The sequence below is a fragment of the Lytechinus pictus genome, chromosome 16 (assembly GCF_037042905.1).
Source record: "Lytechinus pictus isolate F3 Inbred chromosome 16, Lp3.0, whole genome shotgun sequence".
NCBI classification, from domain to species: Eukaryota; Metazoa; Echinodermata; class Echinoidea; order Temnopleuroida; family Toxopneustidae; genus Lytechinus; species Lytechinus pictus.
In genome coordinates this window covers 3,760,501-3,785,153 of record NC_087260.1, presented here as the reverse complement: position 1 = coordinate 3,785,153, position 24,653 = coordinate 3,760,501, and the positions used below count along the sequence as shown (strand labels likewise).

Below are 24,653 nucleotides of genomic sequence, written 5' to 3'. Positions count from 1 at the left end.
ATCATTTACCCAAGAACATAAGCAGTTTTGATTTAAAAAAAGGACTGTATAATCTGATTTTTCATTCATTTCCCTTAACTTTAGGGTAAGAATAGATATGTTTGCTGTTAACATGCAAATAACATATAAATCCATTGTCATGGCAACCAAATAACATCTAATTTGAAAAAATATAACATGGTTGACATGATAATGGACAGGTGGAAAATGCAATTTATATCAATTAACTCAAGGTTTGACCCAGTCATTTAATTTTGAACAAAGATTACAGTGTTTCGCATTAGTTCATTAGAATGATGAAATTTGAGGTTGCCTTGGTAATGCTTGAAGTTAATGATAAATATCAATGTTGCAAATGGGCCGTTGCCATGGCAACGACTCTTTTTTCCCAAGGAAAGCACCAAATTTGATCGAAAAACAGTTTAAAATCTGCATTTTGTCATAAATTTCCCCTAATTTTAGGGTGCAAAGCATAGATATGTTTGCTGTTGATGTACAAATAACTTAAGCCATTGCCATGACAACCAAATAACATCTAATTTCAGTGGCTTAATTTGGTTTCTATGCGATGGTTTTAAGGGTGAAGTAGTACATTGGGACTAGTTACAAGGACAGCCAGTGGTCTGACGTGTCCAAAACCCTAAGACGGCTTCCAAAAATGGAGTTTGAAGTGGCTGTTGATATATAAATGGACATATAGGTAATTTCCTATCAATCTGAGATATATGATTTTGGTGTCTAGACCATGGTTTCAATGGTCAAATAATACATTATGACAAGTTGAATGGACAGTCAGTTGTCCATTATATAAAAAAATCCAAGATGGCTTCCAAAAATGGAGTCTAAAATTGCTGTTGCTGCATTAAAAAAGTAGTTTGTTTGATATCCTGGAATATGTTTATGTCATGGTTAAATGGGTCAAATAATACATTAGGACAAGTAACAAGGACAGTCAGTGGTCAAGTTTGTCAAAAAATGCAAGGTGGCCTCCAAAAATGGAATAGCTCCTGTTACTAACAAATGGACATATTTCGTGTAATATATGCCAAGGGCATATTATTTTGATATCTAAACCATGGTTTTAAAAGTCAGTAAATACATCATGTACATTGGAACAAGTTACAAGGACAGTCAGTAATCCAGTGTGTCTAAACATCCAAGATGGCTTCCGACAATTGGAGTCTAATCGGAGTCTGTTACTTAAAAATTGACATAGTTCATTTAAAATCCACCAAGAAAAAATTATTTCGGTGTTCACACTTTGGTTTCAAGGTTTAAAAAATATGTTTAGACTGGTTACAATGATATCCAGTTGTCAATTTTTTCCTAAAAATCCAAGAGGGTTTTCAAAATGGCATCTAAAATGACTTATATCACTCAGAAATTATCTGAGTTCATACAACATCAACATGTGAGAAACATTTTTGGTGTCTACACTGTGGTATGAAGGGTCCACTATTACATTAGGACAAGTAACAAGGATGGTTAGTTATCAATTTTGTCCAAAATCCAAGGTAGATTCTAAAATTACATCAATGGGTGCTGTTGCCAACTCTTACCTGCTTGCATTTTGAATGTAGGCACCAAACTTATTTCTCACAAGTGGATATTACATCCACTTCAAAGTAACAGTCGTCATTTTAGAACCCATTTATGGAAGCCATCTTGGATTTTCAGGCAAAATGGACAATTGCAACCAGTCCCAAAGTATAATTTGATCCTTGAAACCCTAGTGTAGACACCAAAATAATATCCCCAGGTGTCCATTTTTTAGTAATATTATAACCCCCATTTTTCAAGTCATCTTTGAATTTTTTGACACAATAATGACACCTGACTGTCCTTTCAACTTGACCAAATGTACAGTATTACTTGACCCTTTTAAATACTAGTGTAGACACCAAAATCATATCCCCAATGTATATTATTAATGAACTATATTATGTCCATATTGAAGTACCAACAGTCAATTTAGACCCTATTTTGGAGGCCATCTTGGATTTTTTAACATACCAGTCCACTGACTGTCCTCGTAACTTGTTCTAATGCATTAAACCATGGTTTTATGATTATGGTTTAGACATCAAAATCATATTCCCCAGACAGATATTGAGCAAACTATGTCCTAATTTATATTTGACTCTTGAAAATATGGTTTAGACACCAGAATCACATCTCACAGGCGGATATAGAATGAGCTCTGCCAATTTTTAAGTAACAACAGTCAACTTTAGACCCCATTTTGTAGCCATCTTGCGTTTTTTAACATACCAAACCACCGACTGTCCTTGTAAGTTGTCCTAATGCATTAATTGACCCTTTAAAATATGGTTTAGACACCAAAATCATATTCCCCAGACAGATATTCAACAAACTATGTTAATTTGTAAGCAACATTAGACATTGTTTTATATCTTTTTTGGAAGCCATCTTGGAATTTTGGACATACAAGACCACCGACTGTCCGTGTAGCTTGTCCTAATGTATTATTCGCCTTTGAAATCATAGTTTAGACACCAAAATCATATCTCACAGGTGAATATAAAATGAGCTATTCATTTTTTAAGTACCAGCAGCCATTTTATAATTATTTTCGGAAGCCATATTGGATTTTCGGACATACTTGACTGTCGTTGTAACTTGTCCTAATATTATTAGACTCTTGAAACCAATGATTTAAAGTCAAAATCACTTCCCCTAGGCCAAATTGAAATGAGCTACGTCCGCTTTAGGTATCAGCAACCTTTTTAGATTCATTTTTTTGAAGCCATCTTATGTTTTTGGACATTCCAGACCACTGGCTGTCCCTGTAACTTGGCCCTATGTACTATTGATCCTTGATAATAACCAATGAATAAAAAACAAATTAAAGCCATTTTATCAAGTAATGGATGAGTTGTGGATATTTAGCCTACGGCAGCCAGTGAGGGCACCATCTTGGATTTTCCTGTTACCCTGGAGTACTTAATTTTTCTTTTCAACCTTTCAACCAGTAAGGGTATTTTAAAAAATTTAGATATTTTGATAAGTCTACTTATTATGTAAAATTAGCAGTGAATAGATTATACTTCATGTTGATTAGATTCATAATTATGTTAATTTAAAAATTATCACAGTATTTCAAAATCTCCTTTGTCAAAATCTGTAGTGTAATTTTGAGGGGTCCAGATATGATGTATTGAGTAAAATTTAGTTTTAAAAGTTGTCAGCTAGCCCAGCGAAAGAGTAAAACTTTCGAAATTTTTCATTTTTTTTTAACAAAAATAAAATTTTGTAAAAGATTTTGGGTATAGTATTCGTAAAATAATCATATCTTATCCATCTCTCTTTCACTTTCTCTTTATTTTTTTCTTGGTAATGATTTTTTTTTGGGGGGAGTAGGGTTGCAGAATTTCCGGGAATTTTCTTGATGGAATCTTTTCATGGGAATAAACGGGAATATGGTAGGAATTTTTTGAATTTTTAGCAATTTTCAAGAAATGATGGGAATTTTCAAAAAGTAACAATTTTCTGATATATGCAGTAATTAAAATGCGTACTAGCAGATGATATTTGATAATTCTTTGCCATCAAATTTCGAGCCAAGTATTATGCTAAAACAGTCAGACAAAGCAAAATTTTAATGATTTCCATGTAAAAGTTGATTTACTGTATTTACATTGATTAGGAGCTCAAGACCATGTCAACTCCTCAGATAGACTTTTGATTTTGATTTATCAACGCCTATAATCCCCTTATATATTGATATGATGAACGGCCTTAAAGCACAAATCACACCAAGACGCTTTTTTCAAAATGGCAGCCTGCGAATACTTTGAACGAAATTGACCAGCCTCAAAATTAGAGTTTCGGGAATTTATTTGAGCCCCAAAAAGTCTGATATGATTTTTGTAGGTCTTATTTCGATGCCATGTATATATAATGAAATAAGATTGTGCTTATAATTTAGCATATTTATGTTCAGCACCCTCAAACAATGGAAAAGGAAATAAAATAAACATTTTATTTTTATCAAAATTTGTACTTTTAAGGGCGATTAGCAACAATGATATTTATCATTATGTTCAAGCATTACCAAATCAACATATCGTTAGAATTCATGCATAACACTTAATGTGATTTTAAAATTAAAAGAGGTCAAACCTTACGCATATTGAATTAATTTCATTGTATTTTCCACCTGTCCATTATCTTGTCAGCCATGTTATTTTTTGGTAAATTAAATGTTATTTTATTGCCATGGTAATGTCTTAAGATGTTATTTATACATTAAACAACAGAGATGTACGTGTATGTTTGGCACCCAAAGCTTAGTAGAATTGAATGGAAAATAAAATTCTACAAGGTATTTTTTATCAAAGATGGTATTTTAGGGGGAATAAAATGACCCTTGCCATGGGAATAGAACATACATGTGTAAACATTGATATCAATAAATTCAAGCATTACCAAGGCAACATCAGTTTTTATCATGCTAATGAACTCATGCGGAATACTTACTGTATTTTTTGTTCAAAACTTAATGACTGGTCAAAGTCAAACCTTATGTAGATTAAGTAAATCTTTACTTTACACTCCACCTGTCCATTATCATTACAACTGTGTTAGTTTGTTTTAAAAATTATATCTTAATTGGTTGCCATGGCAATGGCTGAAGATGTTATTTATTTATTTACAGCAAGCATATATATGCTTAGCTCCCTAAAATTGGGGCAAATGAAATAAAAATCAGATTTTACAATTTTTTTGTTTATCAAAGATGATACTTTTCTGGGGGGAATGAGCTGTTGCCATGGCAACGGGACATTTGAAACACTAATATTTATCATTAAATTCAAGTATTACCAAGGCAACATAATTTTATTATTCTGATGAACTCATACAGAACTATTACTGAAATTTTTGTTCAAAATTAAATGACCGGCCAAACCTTTCGCATATTGAGTTATTTGTAATTGTATTTTCCACCTGTCCAAAATCTTGTCATCCAAATCACTATTTTTTTGTATTAGATATTATCTGGTTGCCATGGCAATAGCTTCAGATGTTATTTATACATTTTGCATCAAACATATCGATGTTTAGCACACAAAGATTAGGGGAAATGCAAGAAAAATCAGATTCTACAGTCCCTTTTTTTAATCAAAACTGGTACTAAATGATCTGTTGCTATGGCAACAGGCCATTTTGAATATTGATATTTATTGTTGAATTCAAGTATTACCAAGGCAACATCAATGTTTATCATTCTAATTTAGTTCATGCAGAACACTGACTGTATTATTTTCCCCTAAATTAATTGAGGTGGTCAAACGTTACGCATATGTACATGTTAATTTTTATTGTATTGTTCACCTGTTCATAAGCTTATCATCTATGTTTTTTTTTATTTTAATTAGATGTTATCTGGTTGCCATGGCAATGGCTTAAGATGTTATATTTATAAAATTTAGTCACAAACATATCTCGATTAGTACCTTGAAATTAGGGAAAATGGAATGATGATGATACTGTACATGTATTTTACATTTTTAGCAATATTTTTACTTTTCTAGAGGGAAATAAGATGTTGCCATGGCAACGGGTCCTTTGCAAAATTGTTTCTTTTTAAATTTAATTCAAGCTTTACCAAGGCAACATTAATTTTTATCTTTATAAAGAACTCCTGCAGAACACTTTCTGTATTTTTTGTTCAAATGAGGGGGTCAAATCTTAAGCATACAGATTAAGTTAATTACATTTGTATTTTCCACCTGTCCATTGTCTTGTCAAACATGTTATTTTTGTAAATTAGATGTTATTTGGTTGCCATGGCAATGGCTTGAGATGTAATTTACACATTTAGCAACCAAAATATCTTCGATAAGCACAGTAAAGTTAGGGGAAATTAAAGATAAATCATATTCTACAACGTTTTTTTAATAAATTTTTTTATTTTTCTGGGGAAAAAACAAGCCGTTGCCATGGCAACGGACCAATTGGAACTTTCTTGATGATCTTGAATATTTCTAAATTTCATATGTATTCAATTGGGAGCCTGAAAATTATCATTTTGGTCATCTATATCATGTTTATTTACCATTTACATGGGAATGCATGTTATTTTGGAGAAATTAATCCGTTGCCATGGCAACGGCCGAAAATGGCATTTATAAATTTACCTCCCATCTTTAAAATAAATCTTACGGCATATACTAATACTTGTGAAAGTTTCATGCTTTAGTCATAATTTGCACAATTGTTCGGCTAATCCGCTCTACTATGATACCATGTGGTGAAGAAAATGTTTGTAGCAGCGTCGCATTTCATCACACCGAATTCTGCACATACCATAAACCTGCTTTGTCATATTTAATCATTAGACATTGGCTGTCATTTTAACCCAAAATGCTTCTTAATTTCTTTTGCTACCTTTACCCTTACCCCAAACTATTGCCCCCTCTCTACCCCTCCGCCATCATATAAATGTGCCCCTCTCATAATATTATTGTGCCCCTCTCTCATATAAATGTGCCTCTCTATCGTGTAATTGTGCCCTTTCTCGTAATTCTCCCCCTCTCTAATCATGTAATTGTGCCCCTCATGTAATTGTGTTCCTCTCTTGTAATTGTCCCCTCTCTAATCATGTAATTGTGCCCCTCATTATGTAATTGTGCCCCTCTCTCACAATTGTCCCCCTCTCTAAACATGTAACGGTGCCTCTCATATGTATTTCCCTTCTCTCGTCATGTCACTGTGCCCCTCTCTTCTGTCTCTTACCCTTCTTCCCAACTGCTTCTTTACCCCCCATACCCCATGCCAATCGCCAAACTCCCACTCACCTTGTGCCATGCTTGAAGGAATAGCGATCCAAATGGACGGTCTGACAAATACTGCGTTGGCAGGACGCTTTGCCTTAGTGCTACGAGTGAGGGCAGGTACATATCGCCCTCTATAGTTCTGGAACATGTTTTTTGCATGAATCAAGCACACAACATTCATTCCATTTTAGTTGCATGGTTTCGCATTAATTTTTCATGAATGATGCACTACTGGGGACCTCCCGTTGCATAAATTATCACAAGTTGGTATAAATTGTCATGGTATTAGGTTCTGCAGCCAGAATCCGGGGATGGTATTCTGGATTACTGTCATAACTTTTGTCATAAATTTTGTTCTTTCTCTCCGAGATGTAACACCACTATGACTGTCACAAATTGGTATTCTGAACATTGTCTTTTCCCTGTCATATCTCTCTAAGTTCCCGCCCATCTTTTCAGAGGCCAGCCATTCAAAATCCCTGTTAGTTCCCAGTGGAAGCCCTTTTAACCAATAGGAAGGCCCAATGGCATATCCTCAATACAGTAGCTGGCATTGTGCAACTGCGCGTAATATATTGATGCGCTTAATTACAAAGCGGTACAGGGAGCTGTGAACGATTTTTAGAAGAGAGATAGAAAAAGGAAGACAGAAAAAAAAGAGGAATTAATTTGTTGGGCCTAACTCATTGTGGAATGAAAAAATATTTTTGAAAATAGTCATGAATGATGAGTGAAACTAATACCACAATCTAATCTGAATAATGTCATTGTTTGCTTGACTTATTCGGTAGGGTACTAAAAGATATGACAAAATTTTTGACTGCTAGACCCTGTCATAAATTTGTCATACATGTATCTTTTGCTTGTATTTTGTGATTATGCGCATTTACGAGCTGCATATTTTTGGTGCACGCTTAAGAGAAGAGACAAAAGTTATGACATCCACCAGAATACCGATTCTGTCATATCTCTGAGTAAAGACAAAATATGGAGAAAAGACAATGTTCAGAATACTGCCCAGGATTCCTTGGTAATTATAATGTCAAAGTTACCATTACATTAGACTTTATGTAACGATGCCCTGGATTTGTTTGTTTCATGCCGTCTTGACGTTCTCTTCCTTAAAAGATCTCATCAAGCATGACCCTATCCCACCTTTATCCACTGCATTTATATTGCGCCATATTTCTGTTAGAAACACTCATAGGTGCAGGCTCATCCAATTAAGCTAATTACTATACATCTGCTGAAATAAGTGAGTTTTGAGAGACAATTTGAAGAGTTCAGTGCTGTCAATTTCACCGAGCGAAGGAGGGAGGTAGTTCCAGATGTGTGAAGCAATAGATGAGAAGGCTTTTTCCTTTTTAGATTCTATTTGAGTTCTGTATTAATTCATTTATCCTTTAATTTATTCATTGTTTAGGTTTGCTTCCTGTTTCTATTTCCTGTTATTTATTTGCTCTGAAATGCTTTAAGCATCTGTTTAATGATAATAATAGAATGAGTCTATTTTGATAGAGCTAACATGTGTATGCATATCTTAAGCTGTGACGATTAGCTTGATGTTTGTGCTTGTGTTTATCTCATTATTTAACGAAGCATGCACTTATTTATTTTTTTATGATGTAGACTAATCAGAGCTGCAGCAAGCATTGTCATTACAGACTTTGATGGCGAATCTACATACTACAAATAGATATTGCCTAGTCTATCTGTTAAAACATTTCAACCCCCCCCCCCCACAAAGAAAAGCTCTCTTACCCCCACGTGAGGGTATTTTCCCCCACATCCCTTTGCGCTTCAGGTAAAACAGAATCCCTTGGGAAAAATCTAACCCTGTCAGGAGTGAGAAATGTCATTTTGAAACTCCAGGTTGGCAATATTTGTAAATAATTTGGGGCACGTAAAGTAGATTTTACTTCAATTTTTTTTTTAAATCATGACTTCTCACTTACTGGTCCCTTCATAGCCAACTTAAGAGCGATTGCAGTGAGCAGTTAATGTTTTTACAAAGTCATTGTACCACTTTGTCAGTTCACATATGTAAATTAATTTTATGTCTTTGGGAGTCTGAATGTAACACATTTAGTATATAGAAAGAAATTTGGATGTTCTTTCTAATAACTTTATTTTCACTTTCGTAAAGCACTAAATAATGATTGTTTGGTGCAATTATTACTGTGCTTGTTCTTACAACATCACACAGATACAGGCAACAAATGGTACCTAACAGCTCAGATTTTTTGTCTCACCTGCATAGCAGAGTGAGACTATAGGCGCCGCTTTTCCGACGGCGACGGCGGCGTCAACACCAAATCTTAACCTGAGGTTAAGTTTTTGAAATGACAGCATAACTTAGAAAGTATATGGACCTAGTTCATGAAACTTGGCCATAAGGTTAATCAAGTATTACTGAACATCCTGCCTGAGTTTCATGTCACATGACCAAGGTCAAAGGTCATTTAGGGTCAATGAACTTAGACCATGTTGGGGGAATCAACATCAAAATCTTAACCTAAGGTTAAGTTTTTGAAATGTCATCATAACTTAGAAAATATATGGACCTAGTTCATGAAACTTATACATAAGGTTAATCAAGTATCACTGAACATCCTGCATGAGTTTCACATCACATGACCAAGGTCAAAGGTCATTTAGGGTCAATGAACTTTGGCCGAATTGGGGGTATCTGTTGAATTACCATCATAACTTTGAAAGTTTATGGATCTGATTCATGAAACTTGGACATAATAGTAATCAAGTATTACTGAACATCCTGTGCAAGTTTCAGGTCACATGATCAAGGTCAAAGGTCATTTAGGGTCAATGAACTTTGGCCAAATTGGGGTATTTGTTGAATTACAGCCATAAATTTGAAAGTGTGTTGGTCTAGTTCATAAAACTTGGACATAATAGTAATCAAGTATCACTGAACATCCTGTGCGAGTTTCAGGTCACATGATCAAGGTCAAAGGTCATGTAAGGTCAAAGAACTTTGGCCACGTTGGGGGTATTTGTTGAATTGCCATCATATCTCTATAAGTGTATTGGTCTAGTTCATAAAACGTGGAAATAAGAGTAACCAAGTATCACTGAACATCTTGTGCGAGTTATAGTAGTTTTCAAAATCAGCACTGCTGCTATATTGAATCGCGTGATGCAGGTGAGACGGCCAGAGGCATTCCACTTGTTTAAATGTCAAATCAGTGTTTACAAGTGCCCTCAAAAGCAAACTGTGCTTATAAATTCATTTTCTTCTGCCAGGGATTTGTGTCCCATTTGGATACCCATAAATTGCGCAATAAATTTAGACCATAATTCATGTTGGGTCAAGAGTTCAGAACATAGGCTTTAACATTCCAAACACTGTTTCCACAGATCCCAAAACTGAATCTCAAATTTCCTTAAATTGATAGACATTTCCTAGAATTTTCAAATTTTATTTTTTTATCAAAAATCGGACAGTAACGGAGCAAGCCTAAACTTGGTCCAAGTAACCAAAATCAAGGAATTTATTCTTTTTTGTTGAATGCACTTTTTAAAAATAGCAACAAATTACAAAATGCGAGCGCAAGCAGAACGTTTTGAGCTACATGTACCTATGAGGCAAACAATTTTAAAAATGTAACATGAATATTGTAAGTTGATATGTTTGATTTTAATTTTTCTGATTTCCCAGAATTTCCTGGATTTTTTTCATTTTCAGAAAATTATCTTAAACTGATCCAGATTTCCCTTAATTCGGCAAATTTCCTTCAAACACCGATTCTAAATATATCTATTGCAAAACGTTGCAAGGGGATTGCACATGTCCCCACCATCTGCTCGCAGACACACAATGTCAATTGTTTGGGTTTGTTGTAATATATTATATATCATTCATTTCATTCATTTAATAATCTCACATACTCGTATTTCCACATTAAATGTTATCTGGTGTTTGATGTATACATGTTACCTTTATGTGTATTTTTCTCATGGAGTTCCTGTATAGTACTACAATTGTTCAAGTTCATATCTGTAATTTCTTTTGTTTTAATTTTGCTATTTTAAGATCCATCATTTATTTGAGTGTATTTTGGTGTTAATTGATGGTTTCATTTGTAGGTTTCCTGGGTCTTTGATGGTGAAAACAACTTATTTATCCTCCACAAACAGTTATGGGGAATGATTTGAGAGAAAAATGAGCTGATACACTGAAACTCTACTGTTAGAGATTTATGACACTATTGGCTTTCCATACTTAAACCACGTCTTTAGACCATAGTTTAAGTTAAACCCGACTTGAGAATACAGGAAAGTGTTTTTACAAAACTTGATGTAGGTGATCCATTCACATTTTGTTAGAATGGAAAATGTGTGATACTTAATCTCTCATTTTTGCATGAGAGGGCCACTAGTCATTTATCTGTAAAGGCATGAGTAACTTACAAAGAACATTAAGGCCATGTCACATCGTTCTGCGCAAGCCTTTTAGATGAGCTGTCGGTAATAACCCGCAACTCATCCGCAACAATGTTTTGAGCATGTACAAAACTTTTCTGCATGCAAATCAGACTTGCGTGTGCTTCTGTGGTCAACTACATGTGAGATACTGTCAATGCCGGCGACCTGTAGGTAGCAAATATAGTCACAGGCAACGCTTGCACAGAACAATGTGACAGGCCTTGATGAAGCACCACCTTTGTTGATTACTAAACAAATTATATTTGCAGTCATTCCTAAATTCATGTAAATATTGATATTAATTAGCCATTGATTGTATTTTACTATGGCTACCACCATTGATAGATATACAATTAATTGTTAAATGCCTTATCAGTCATTCAATTCAAATCAGTCAATTTTTTTCACATCGAAAAGAAAATTTGACAGACAAAATTTGACAAACCATGGTCATGGCTGCCAAGTAAGTTGGATTTCAAAATATACCTGCTGATCCAAGCAAGGTTTTTTTTTCCGATTCAGAAATTGGAGGATCGGAATGTATAAGATTGCTGAGCAGGATTCCCGCCAAAGGCAGCTAATGCTTGTTTTGTTATTGTATGGTTATGAGATGCTTATGAGGTGTAGCAAGAAACTTACAATCAATCATAAGTCTTGCAATTATTCCAAATTTGCTCTTGATTTGCAGATCTGTTTCTTGCAAGGAGTGTAAACCGACTTGCTATATATGTACAGCTGAAATTGATCTTTCAACTTTAAAATGTGATAGACATTTGAAATTGCTTGCAAATATTGTCCTGTAACAACCATAGACTAAGTTTGTTTATATGGTTATGTAACACTTAATGTAACAAAGCACAGGAGAATATCTACATGTAAAATGTGAAATGTCATCTGTCATCTTTTTATCATTTCTCGCTATTACTCACCATCTTTTTATTATTTCCAATATTCTATTTCAACTTATTGTATTTACACCTGCAAATGAGTCCGATTTCTCAAATGTTCAATATACTTTCTTAGGGGATCCACGCTCTACAAGCAATGCTTTTTAGTGGATCCCCTCATTTCCATATCAGATTGTGTTAAAACTATTTTACAAATATTTTGGAACCTGCAATTGATTTGTAATCATTGTTATCATATTTCTTTTGTATTTGTTTATATTTATAATGTATGTTTGATTTGTATTTGCTTATGTTGATAATGGAAATGGAAAATAAACTTGAACTTGAAATGCATCAGCAAGATTCTCATTATTACTTTTTTAATCCATCTTGACCTTTGTCCTTTCACAGTGGTACTGACGTGCAGCAGAAGCTGGAGGATGAGGATGATGATCTGATCTTTGAGGATTTTGCCAGACTGCGACTGAAGGGCACAGAGGGTGAAGGAACAGAGGCCTGAGGGAGGGAGTCTTGGACCCTCCAACCCAGCATCACAATTGCATCAAAACCACGGGGGTGTTTCACAACAAATTGAGATTGACTTAAGTTGACCTTCAGTTGGTTTTATCTTAAGTTGACCTTAAGTTGACATTTTACTTTTCTTTTTGGATTGGATCCATTGCCTACACGAATCTGGTCATGCATAAGGTTAAAATTTACCTACGTTAGACATATCAAATATCTGTAATGAAATAAGATTCACTTAAGTTGAATTTAAGTTACCTTTACCTTTGCGGCTTAAATAGTCAAAATTGACTGAAAAGCCGTGAAAATAACAAACAAACAAAATATATGTATACAAATGTGGTCATCTGTAAGGTGAATATTCACTTAACTTAGACTTTACCTATTGTCTGTAATGTCTTAAGTTGGATTTAATTCATTGCCTATAGGAATACGGTCATCCATTATGTCAAAATTGACTTAAGTCAGACTTGACCCATTGCTTATAATGAGATTAAGATTACCTTAAGTTGGACTCGTTTCCTAAAAAAACCTAGACAAAGCTGGACTTAAATATTGCTATCAGGGAATCTGGTCATTCCTGTAACTCAAGGATGAGTTAAACTGTGGAGTAAATGAATATGGCCACTTCAGTCGTGAAATGTATTTTGTAACCACTCATATTTTATACTCTGTGTGATTTGATTTGAATCGTGGAAGGCGCGCTACTATCCATGGGCTGGACATGAGTGACCACTCTTATTCATACAAATAAATGGTGAAGAAATTGGCATATTTGATGGGTTGCCATAGTTCATACCAAGTCAATCTTCACAATTTGTGGAACACCCCCTTAGCTCGTAATCCCGTTGTCAAATAAGTATGTACTATAGCCTGTTAAAGCTTGTTGGCAACTGGCTTTTGTAGAAGTGTTTTCTGAATATGGGCCCAGAAGGTGATCGATTTCAAATCATCACAGAATCGATTGCAAATTCTCAGCAATCAATTGCAGGCGATTGCCTATCATCATCAATGGTTTGCAAATTATCACCAATCGATTGCAAATCATCATCAATCCATTGCAAATTATCACCAATCGATTGCAAATCATAACCAGTTGATTGCAAATTATCATCACTCGATTGCAAATCATCATCAATCAATTGCAAGTCATCACCAAATTGATTGCGAGTTATCAGCAATCAATTGCAGTCTATTGCCTATCATCCATCAGTCGATTGCAAATAATCACCAATCGATTGCAAATCATCATCAATTGATTGCAAATCTTCACCAATCGATTGCAAATCATTACCAATCGATTGCAAATCATCACCAATCGATTGCAAATTATCATCAATCGATTGCAAATCATCATCAATCGATTGCAAATCATCAATCGATTGCAAATCATCAATCGATTGCAAATCATCATTAATTGATTGCAAATCATCAATCGATTGCAAATCATCACCAATCGATTGCAAATCTTCACCAATCGATTGCAAATCATCACCAATCGATTGCAAATCATCATCAATCAATTGCAAATCATCATCAATTGATTGCAAATCATCATCAATTGATTGCAAATCATCATTAATCGATTGCAAATCATCACCAATCGAAAGCAAATCATCACCAATCGATTGCAAATCTTCACCAATCGATTGCAAATCATCACCAATCGATTGCAAATCATCATCAATCAATTGCAAATCATCATCAATCGATTGCAAATCATCAATTGATTGCAAATCATCATTAATCGATTGCAAATCATCACCAATCGATAGCAAATCATCACCAATCGATTGCAAATCTTCACCAATCGATTGCAAATCATCACCAATCGATTGCAAATCATCACCAGTTGATTGCAAATCTTGTGGTTGCCCTGCTGCAGTAAGCACCTGATTTGCTACTACTAACCGTGATACAAGAATTCCATCCTCGGCAAATACCTTTACCTACGCACATGCATCGTATTTGCAAAAAAAACAATAAAAATGTTCATGTTTGATATATTGTATTTATTGAAATTGTCGAAGTTTGCAATGCATTGACTTTGTTATGCTTTTAACCATTTTAGATACAGAATGAAAGTTTTTTTTAGGTGATGTTTAATCACCTCATCCTTTGATTGAAGCAAAGGAAGATATGCTATGTCAGGGAGGGCTCGGTGTTTATTTTTAAAAATTTAGGCCAAACTTGATTAAGGAATACATTGGTATATCATGGCAAAGGAAATGTGAATGGGACTGGTGTATAAAAATAATTTTTGGTTTATTTTCTCCACCCCCCCCCCCCACGATAACCCCTAGAAGTATTCCATAGAAACAATTCAAAGGCAGTGATTTTAATGCATAAATTTAAACATTTCACAGAATGGCATATTGCATCAGAAAATGTAATATGGAGCAACATAGAAAACGGATTGCCGAAAAAAAAATCTAGGAGTCAGGGGTCCAAACGTCTTCACAACTCAACTCCTACAGGTTAAAATCACGTCTACCCAATTCCTTTTCAGGTACACATGATCCCATGGCCGTTTGAAGCTGGGGACCGGACAGTCCCCCCCCCCCCCCCCCCCCCCCCCGGAATTTTGAAAACTTGCATTTTTTACTGAAAATTATTCACAAATTTAATTTCACCAAAAAGTGTGATCATAAATAATCTCATAAAGCTCGCTTGCCTTGCTTTGGAGTTTCTTCAAAATCTTTTATGTATTTTACCCCACTTTAGAAAAAAAATCTACAAATGTCCATGAATGATCTACATCTATGGCAAACAGAGTTTTGATTTGAAGCCAAATTCACTATCCCTTAATGACTGCCAAATAAACATCATGCCTTATTTTTTCCTAAGAATCATTGTCTTACACATTAAGTTAATGTATGGCAAATAATTTATCACGTCATTCTAACTCCTCCCCCACTCATGCACCTACATTTGCAAGACAGAAATGACGAGAAGTACGACTTGTATTTTTAAAGTTTTCCTTGTAATATATTTCTTGTCTCAGTGTTTGACCATCCGATCATGTTCCTAATGAAATGTATATACAGATGTAGAAACTGGAAGTAGATCTTCTTTATATTTTATGACGAGCTAAGAAGTGTCATTTTCCGTTTTAAAGTGCTTGATGTCGTATTTGATTCTCTTTCTGAAAAAACCTGACAAATTGTGCTCTATGTTTTTTTTATTGTTCGAAGGTAACTGGGAATCTATAAAGCAGGCTTTATTGTGAAAAAATTAATAAAATGAGTCATACATGTATGACACCTTGTGTTTGCATTTGTTAAGAATTTGTGATTTATTTTGGTAAAAAATCATGATGAATATATTGAGATAATATAGCAGTTTACTGAAGAAAAAAAAGGCTGAGTTATTTGTTCTTGAAGATTTTGAAACATCCTTATAATTCTATCGTTCATTTCAGACTTAATACTGTTATCTGTTGGTAAGTTTCCATTTTTTTTTTTCATTTTTGGCTATACCTTGATTACACTTTAGATTGGAAACATCTGAAGTACTTAAAATAAATGTCGGAAAACATAGTTTTTCGACTACATTTTATATTTCATGCTTGGTATGTAAGCTTTGTGGTTCTCTGTATATAATTATGTGTTCAATGGAATAATTATGATACTTATACAAATGTATATGAAGTGAATATTGATATTCATTGTGGTATTTTTTTTTCTTTTAAATAGCTGACCACCATCTTAGCATTTTGTTTGAAGAAGACGACCAATTGTGGTTTGATGTACTGCAATATTCTGATAGTTTAGTGTATAGGCATATAGTCTCGTGACCAAAATATATGTACATTTGAATACCGCCGTGGCGCAAAGATGTCTAATCCACGTCAATCTATCTTGTTGCGTTAATTAACTAGTAAGTAGTTGAGTTTCATCCAATTATTTCAAATTTTCAGAAATTGAGGTAATAAACTTTGCTGAAATTTGAATACCTATTTTTTTTTTTTGTTATCCATGTTTCCAGTAAAATACAAAATGATATTGCAAGTACTTGTTGAACTGAAGCGACAAGGCTTGTTGTATAAAATTTAAGGGGAAAATCATTCTAAGGTATTAAATATCTTGTCAAAATTTTGTCTCTCTTTTTTTAATAAATAGGCCTCCAAACCATGTCAAAGGAAATGATATCTCATTTAATAGTGTCAAGGGACTCGTGGTGGGTCTTTTTTTTTATCGTTTTAAGATTGATTCTAAATGGAAGTAGTACAAAAAGTGTACACAGAGACTTATGAGAACATCAATATGGGAAGATTTTACTATAGATCCTGCTACAATCTAACCCTTGACTTCTTTAAATGTAAGCAATCAAAAAATAATAATTTCGTCTTCTTTCACTCATGGAAGATTTTCCTTGAAATAATGTTGGGGTTGTTTTATTTTCTGCTTTTATTTTCGTGTCCGTCCTTTTCATTTTTTTTTTTTTTTAATGGTAGTACAGGGCTTTTGTATAGAAATATGCTCGGTAATGTTTATAGATATTCAAAACACTCGGCCCTTCATAATTAAAACCCCGGCATTTGCTTGCCATACATTGTAGCTCTAAGCCTCCAGAGATCTCATAGAATTGATTGATTGATGTATGGACTTTTAACTTGGTGTATGTATTGAATCATGCATGGTCTAATGGCAATATCCTGGATGAATTAGTCCAAGGTCAAAGGTTATAAGGGGGTATGAAGTGCTATTCTTTGCTTTTCATTGGCACATCCAGATTTTATGACCAATTCGTTCAACATACATTACGTATTAGTAAAGCTAGATCTAAGAAAACTGTCATCTGCCATCACGTTGGAGCAAAAATCTTCTTCTCAAAACACTTGGATTTTGACAAAGGAATGTTCACTCACATGCTGTCATCCTTATACCACTTGCTATCCAAACCAAACCTTTTCTTTCTTATAATCATAATTATAAAGTTAGATTCACATAGCACTTTTTGCCAGAGGATACAAAATGTAACTTTCATTATCCCGGCTTTAGCTTGAGCTGTTGCTTCATCAGCAGTGCTTTGTACATTCTATCAGGGAAAAATGCTCAGGGCAATTTCACCCTGAAATGCTCAAGAGCCCTGAAAATTCATGAAGGTGCTGTGGAAAAGGCCTATTCATTGCACTATTAAAGTTTATCTAATTTTACAGATTTAGGCAGTAAGTTGTGAAAAGTAGCCGCTAAAAATAAACAAAATAATTATTTTGCCTGAGCTCTATAATAATAATAATAATAATATAGGTATATTTACCCAGGGAAGCCACTTCAGTTCCGAAAACTGTTCTCCCAGCAGGCCCTGCTATTATTATTACCTCGGCTTTAGCTGGGCTGCCTAGGTGCTCAAAAGCATTCAAGGAATTTCTTCCTACTAAATGCTATGTCCTCTAGTACACTTCATAACTTGGTTTATGTTTCAATACTCAAATCTTTGTTATTTATTATTGATTGATTGGCTGTATATTGTATAGGAATTATGTGAGCGCTGTTTCATAACATCTTGTGCAATGTGGGACAGATTCAATGTACATATGTTTGATTTTCATTTCTTTTCTCTTGTAATTGTGTCTCTTTTCTTTTCGAATCAGATTTCCACAACAAGCAAAGTTGTTTTTAAGATATAAAGTCAGGTGCTTTTCATTAATTGAAACCACCTTGATCATCCATAAGAAAAAAATATTTTTGAAGGGAATATTTTAAACATCTACTCTTTATGGTGCTTTTTCTTTAATTTTCTGTAGTTTTGATTATTTCTATTACCTTGTGTCACTAAACCATACTCTATATAACTAAATGCTAGACTTCCTCAAAATTTCAGTGGACTTTACTTCATAATTTACATTTACACTCATATACATAATATCAATATGACATATATTGCATTATGAAGAAAAAAATGCTGGTAGTGTTTTTAACAAAAGGATGGCAAAAGAAGTGCTGTACTTAGACAAATATTAATATTCAGTCATTAGAGTATAACAAGCTGATTGAATATGAAATATGATAATTGAATGTAAACACCTTGCCTGACAGTCTTGCTGCACAAAACTGTGACTGAACTAGATAAACAGAGACTAGATAATTAAATAACCACTACAATTTATTTTTCTAAGAAGTTTTTATCTGTCGTCATATATAGGAAAACATAGCCAAACATTGACAAATCCGGTTTACAATATAATATTTTCTTATTAGCTGAGTTATAGTCAAGTCATACATCCATGATAATCTTGTTTATTATTTCACGTTAACTGCCATATTCAAATCATTGAAGTTGAAAACCGAAAAGCAAGAATATATAAGCAAGCATAAAAATCAAGATAAGTGTACACAACAATTATGAAATTGAAGTAAATTTGATATTTAGAGTCACTGAAATAGTTAATCTAACCATATACTATAGGCTCGCATCAGACTGCAGAGTTGCACATAATTTATCTCTATTGTTATAAAAAAAAAAACACTCATCCAATAATAAATATGGATTATCATTGATAGCCCATACAGCCCATAAATTTATGAATATTATGTTTATCTCATTTAACACCATGAACAAAGATAAGTGATCAAAAGTCATTCTTTTTAATCGTTTTCATTGCTGTCGAGAAAATTTATGTTTTCATTTTTTTTTTTTAGTCACTTGAAAATGTGACGATGTAGTTGAATAATACAGTATAGATGCTGATATCACTATTTCGTCCTCTTTTATTTTCCTCTCCAGCCCAGCCATATTGTATCAATGTGGAGAGTCGTTATTATTCTTGATTTTAGGGAGCCTTCGCTTCCACGACGCATGACAGATTCAAGAACATTGAAATTGTATTGTCAAATGCTCTTTCTTCATGACGAAGCACAACCAAGAGGTCTTTGTCAAAAATTGGTGAATCAAAACGGCCGTTTCGTCATGGACTCTGGACAAACAACATATTTACGATTTTTTGTCAACTCCGAATCTTAGGACGAAGTCATTTGACGGGCAGTTTCACTTCATTTACTGTGTGCTTGAATCCGTCCTCGTTGCGATTGCGAAAACTCCTTATTTTGGTAGGTTTTTAAAAAAAATGCTGCACTCATCGAGGGCAGGAATAATTTATTGATATTTGTGACTGAAAAATGTGTAAATCTATTGTATATGAATGAACTAATTTTCTTTCCTTGAATCGAAGTAAATATTTAGACATTTATTTGGAATAGCTAGTTAGAAATTTGTATCAATTTCTTGAAAATGTATTTTTTTTTGTGATTTGCAAGTTATTATGTATGGAAAAAAAATTTAATGTCTGCATGCCTTTATGTCATGGAAAAATATCTGTCCTGAATTTGAATCTTATTTTTACTGCAAAGGGTGTACAATATGTCTTTTATGGTAGTTTGTATAGATGACTTTGATGATAGACATGTTTATGTTTGGCCCTCTGTTGGTGATCCAATTGCAGTTTTGCTTAGAATTCCTTATTGCTATTAAGTACGTAGTTTCAAATGCTCTTATTCCCGAGGCATTCTGGGACACTGTAATAGCGCCACCACCAATAGAGGGCCATTTGCCATTAAATTGGGTATACCACATTTTTATTTGTCTCTTTTCATCGACAGTGACTGACCTCGTTAAGTTTATTGCTATGTTTGGTGCAGATGATCTTGGTTCTTTGGAACATTTTAAATTTAAGTTTGTATACAAATGCACATGAGTCTGCAAGTATATGTATTGTATATGTCTGATTGTTCTTAATGTATTAAGCATAGTGGACTGTGTATAAATAATTAAACATATATATTATCAACACGATTTGACCTTGTATATTTCATGCTTTGTTTTGTGTGTTTCACCACTCTAATGCCGTTTACACACTGAAGGCGAAGTGGAGTTACTCGGGAGTAGCTTCAGATTGAGTTGATACGCTTGTACTGCGGACCGACATTACACCCCCTTTCAAATTGGCAAGCTCTGCAGCGATGTACCCGTAGTCGTTTTTGCTTTGCAAGTTCGCTTTCCAAGCGTTCTAATTTCTTCACCTTTCTCCTGAAGTGATTTTCCAGACCCACTTCAGGTAAAGTGGATTGTTTCTATGGGAACATTCTCAGTGGCATGGCCGTATACAAAAAATAATTCCTGGGGGGGGGGGGTTAAGACGTGTAAAAATTCGAATAAACTCAGCGGGGAGGGGGGCGAAACGACCAAACTTCTCGTGAGGGCACTTTTGCATAGTGATTTGTGCACAGTTTTTATAAATTATATCAACATTTTTAGTCGAAAAATTTAGGTTTTCAACTTTTCTGGGAAGTAACTGCCCCCTCCCTGTATACGGCCATGCGCAGTGTGGTCACATGTTTCACGCAAATTTTGAAACCACAGTGTACAGGCATTATACACACACGTCAGTGTGTACCGAGTAGCGTGCCCAACAGATCGATTGTGTTCTAAGCTACTTTTAAAGTACAGATTAAACGAAAAGTGGTCTTGAACACCTCATCGCAAGGTGGTTTTCCAAACTGGTTTGGAAGATCACTTACGCTTCCAAACAGCTTTTTCATGGGGAGTGGCAAGGCCCCCTCGTTTTGTACCCCAGTGCTTTACAATTTTTTTTAGCACACTCGGTCGCTAGATGGGTATTTAGAGAAATATATAACTATGGAGAGTTTTTGCTCCCACTCTTTGACGACCTATTGAATTTTACGAGAGATTATATTATCTTCCGATGACACCTTCCGAATGCTAAGGAATGCGAGAATATGAGCAAACACAACGGGGAAGGAGTTTCCCCCAGTGCCAAGACTTTTTATAAATGACGAGTCCTCGGTAGCTTCATTTTTACAATCAAGCTGTGGTATTTCGTTAAACCATGTAGGTCCATGGTTAAACCTATACCTAATACTCGCGCTTCTAGCGAGCGAATCACTCTGAAAAAAAAACAGATCTTAATAAGCACTTTTATTGTAAACTGTGGTTCCAATTGGGTTATTTTGGTCATAATAGCATTTTGTTCGTAAGCAATTCCTAATTTTTAAGCATACGGAATCTGGGGCGGATCCAGGATTTTCCAAGGGGGCGCACATTTTTCCGAGGAAAAATTTGACAAGCAAACAAAAAGAAAGAAAATAATTTTAACCAAAAATAAGGATATTGCGTCCCCGAAAAAATTTTGCAAGCAACCAAAAAAAAGGTCTTCACATTCAAAGGGCGCACTTCTGTTTAATGGCATTTTTACATAACAAATTTTAATTTTGTTTCTCAAAGGGGGGGGGGCACGGGCCGGCTGTGCCCCCCCCCCCCCCTGGATCCGCCAGTGAACGGAATCAAGCTAAAGCAAGTCTGCTAAGTTTTTATGCATCTGATCTCAGAGGGCATATGGTTAGAGTTAGGATTGTAATAGTGTTTTTGATTCAGAATAATGTTAAGATAAGAATTAAGGTTTATTTAGATTTGGAGGTTAGAATTTATGTTTGTCTTAACGTGCATATTTTCCAACGGAGCAATTGTAACGTGTTCTAATGTCCTGGAACCTGATAGACCTATTTAACCAGCACGTAAGCGGATGTAATTAATGAAATTTATATTTCTTAAAGGTCAAATCCACTCCAGAAAATATGTTGGTTAAAATCAAACAAAGCATGTAACACTGAAAATTTCACCAAAATCGGATGTAAAATAAGAAAGTTACCCTAAAAAAAACACTAACAAAATGTTTACCCAATGTTGGGTAGAAAGGGAACATGCATGTTTGCTGGGTATTTTTTTTACCCCATATTAGGCTATTTCAACGCAACATTGCGTTTCTTTTTACCCAACCAATATGTATGTTCCCATATTACCCAATATTGGATAAACCTTTTTTTAAACTTTCGCTCATTCTTCACAAAACAGTTACTCAGCGATATGCAAACGAGATTCGATGTCCCTCACTATTTCTTTTGTTTTATTTTACTGTTTGAATTACACGATATTTAATTTTTAACAATTTGAATATAAAGACCAACTTGACTTTGCCATAAAATAAAAAAAAATTGGTAATTCCACATGTCCAGGGAGGAATAAAACTTTGTTTCACATGACACGTGAGGAGAAAACTAGAATTCGATGAAAAACAAAAGAAATAGTGAGTGGGTGACGTCATCAGTCCCCTCATTTCACTGGCGTAAATCCGTGTTGATGGGTGGGGGGATGACTGAAATATTTTGGAATTTTTTTTGCAATCATGTTTTTAGATATGCAAGGAATTGTCATTGATATGTCCACAGTGGCGTACCGTGGGTCTCGGCACTGGGGGGGGGGGCACCAGCAACATTTTTGAATCACTGAGTGAGTGCGCTAGTGAGCGCGCGAAGAGCGCTCAGTTGCCAGTTATACTGACCTAATAGAGACATTTTAAGGACAATGTCATTAAACGGATATGTATCTCACTGATCAAATAATGCGAGCGCGAATCGCGAGCTGAATATTTTTTATATTCACACCTAAAAAGGAACATTAAATCAAATTTGTGTAATCAAAAAGACTCGAAGGATTCAAGTTTACTTTATCAAGATTTTGAAAACATATTTGCTGTAAAAGGCCTTCACTTTGTACATCTAAATGTTAGATCTATTCTAACAAAAATTTCAGAACTTCGAATTCTTTTTAAGAGAAAGAATCTTGCAGTCATTGCTTTCACAGAAACATGGCTAAATAACTCGGTGAACGATGAAGAAATCAATATAGATGGATACAAAGTAATACGCAATGATAGATTATCAGGCTCTGGGGGTGGTGTATGTTATTATGTCCGAAATGATATTGCATTCAATATCATAGATGTTTTAAGTACAGGTGATTCTGAATCACTGTGGATTAATTTGCTTCTACCAAGATCAAAACCAATTATTGCTGGCGTCATTTATAGGCCTCCGAAAAGCAATCAATTTATTGAGAAGATGTCAAATATTCTCGATATATTAAAGAAAGATGATGACATTATACTTTTAGGCGATATGAATGTTTGTCTTTTTCAGAAATCTCCACTGGCTAAAAAATATACTGACTTATTGAGTCTTCATGGATTTAGCCAACTCATCAAAGATGCAACCCGTGTCACTCACACATGTTCTTCTTTATTGGACCATGTGATTTGTAATAACGAACAAAAAATAAGTCAAAGTGGTGTTATTGATCTTGGTATAAGTGACCATTCTTTTACTTTCTGTACACGAAAGAAAATTAGGCTGGCTATAGGTGTTCACAGAACCACTGATATCAGATCGTTGAAAAAATATAGCGAAGAATCTTTCAATCTTAAACTGTCTGCCGTTGATTGGTCAGATTTAACCCAATGCACTGACGTAAATAAGGCTTGGTCAGTTTTTCAAAATACTTTTATTTCAACGTTGAATATGATAGCGCCTCAAAAACGGATTAGAATTAAACAGAGATCAGAAAACTGGATGACTAAAGATATTATTTCTCTTATTCGAGAAAGAAATGTGGCGTATAAAAAAATGAAGAAAAATCTAAGCGATCAGGATTATGACACGCTTTCCAAAAGATACAAGAAATTCAGAAATATGGTTCAAAGAGAGGTGAAAAAGGCCAAATTAGAATACCTACAAAATAAAATAGAAGAAAATTTAAATGATTCTAAAAGACTTTGGCAGAATCTAAAAAGTTTGGGATTAAAAAAGAAAAATGGAAAGGACCAAGAATTGGTCGTTTCAATTGACGGAGAATTATGTCATGATAAGATAACTATTTCCAATGAATTCAATTCCTATTTTACAAATGTCGCAGCTACGTTGGTAGATAAACTTCCATCTTGCAAAGACATTTTCAGTGCAGACAGTGAAAACATTCGTAAATTTTATGAAAAAAAAGTATAAGCCAAGATAAATTTGAATTATTACCTGTTAGTGATCAATTCATTTTTAATGAGTTGCGTAAATTAAATGTATCAAAAAGCACTGGGTTAGATTTGATACCTGCTAAATTTCTAAAAGAAGGAGCAAAGAGTTTGTACAAA

The 24,653-nt window shown here is 34.4% G+C and overlaps 1 protein-coding gene across 2 annotated transcripts in view; it reads left to right on the top strand.

The window, feature by feature from the left end:
• LOC129278998 (beta-arrestin-2-like) overlaps positions 1-15,079 on the top strand; it is a 31,339-nt gene extending 16,260 nt beyond the window's left edge. The window contains exons 11-12 of one of the 2 annotated variants that reach the window (XM_064111093.1): positions 6,840-6,917; positions 12,545-14,624. In XM_064111093.1, coding sequence (XP_063967163.1) covers positions 6,840-6,917; positions 12,545-12,653 — 187 coding nt within the window. In that variant the 3' untranslated portion in view covers positions 12,654-14,624. Of the gene's footprint in view, positions 1-6,839; positions 6,918-12,544 lie in introns of both variants that reach the window. The other variant, XM_064111094.1, reaches the window with a different exon arrangement.
• The last annotated feature ends 9,574 nt before the right edge of the window (positions 15,080-24,653 follow it).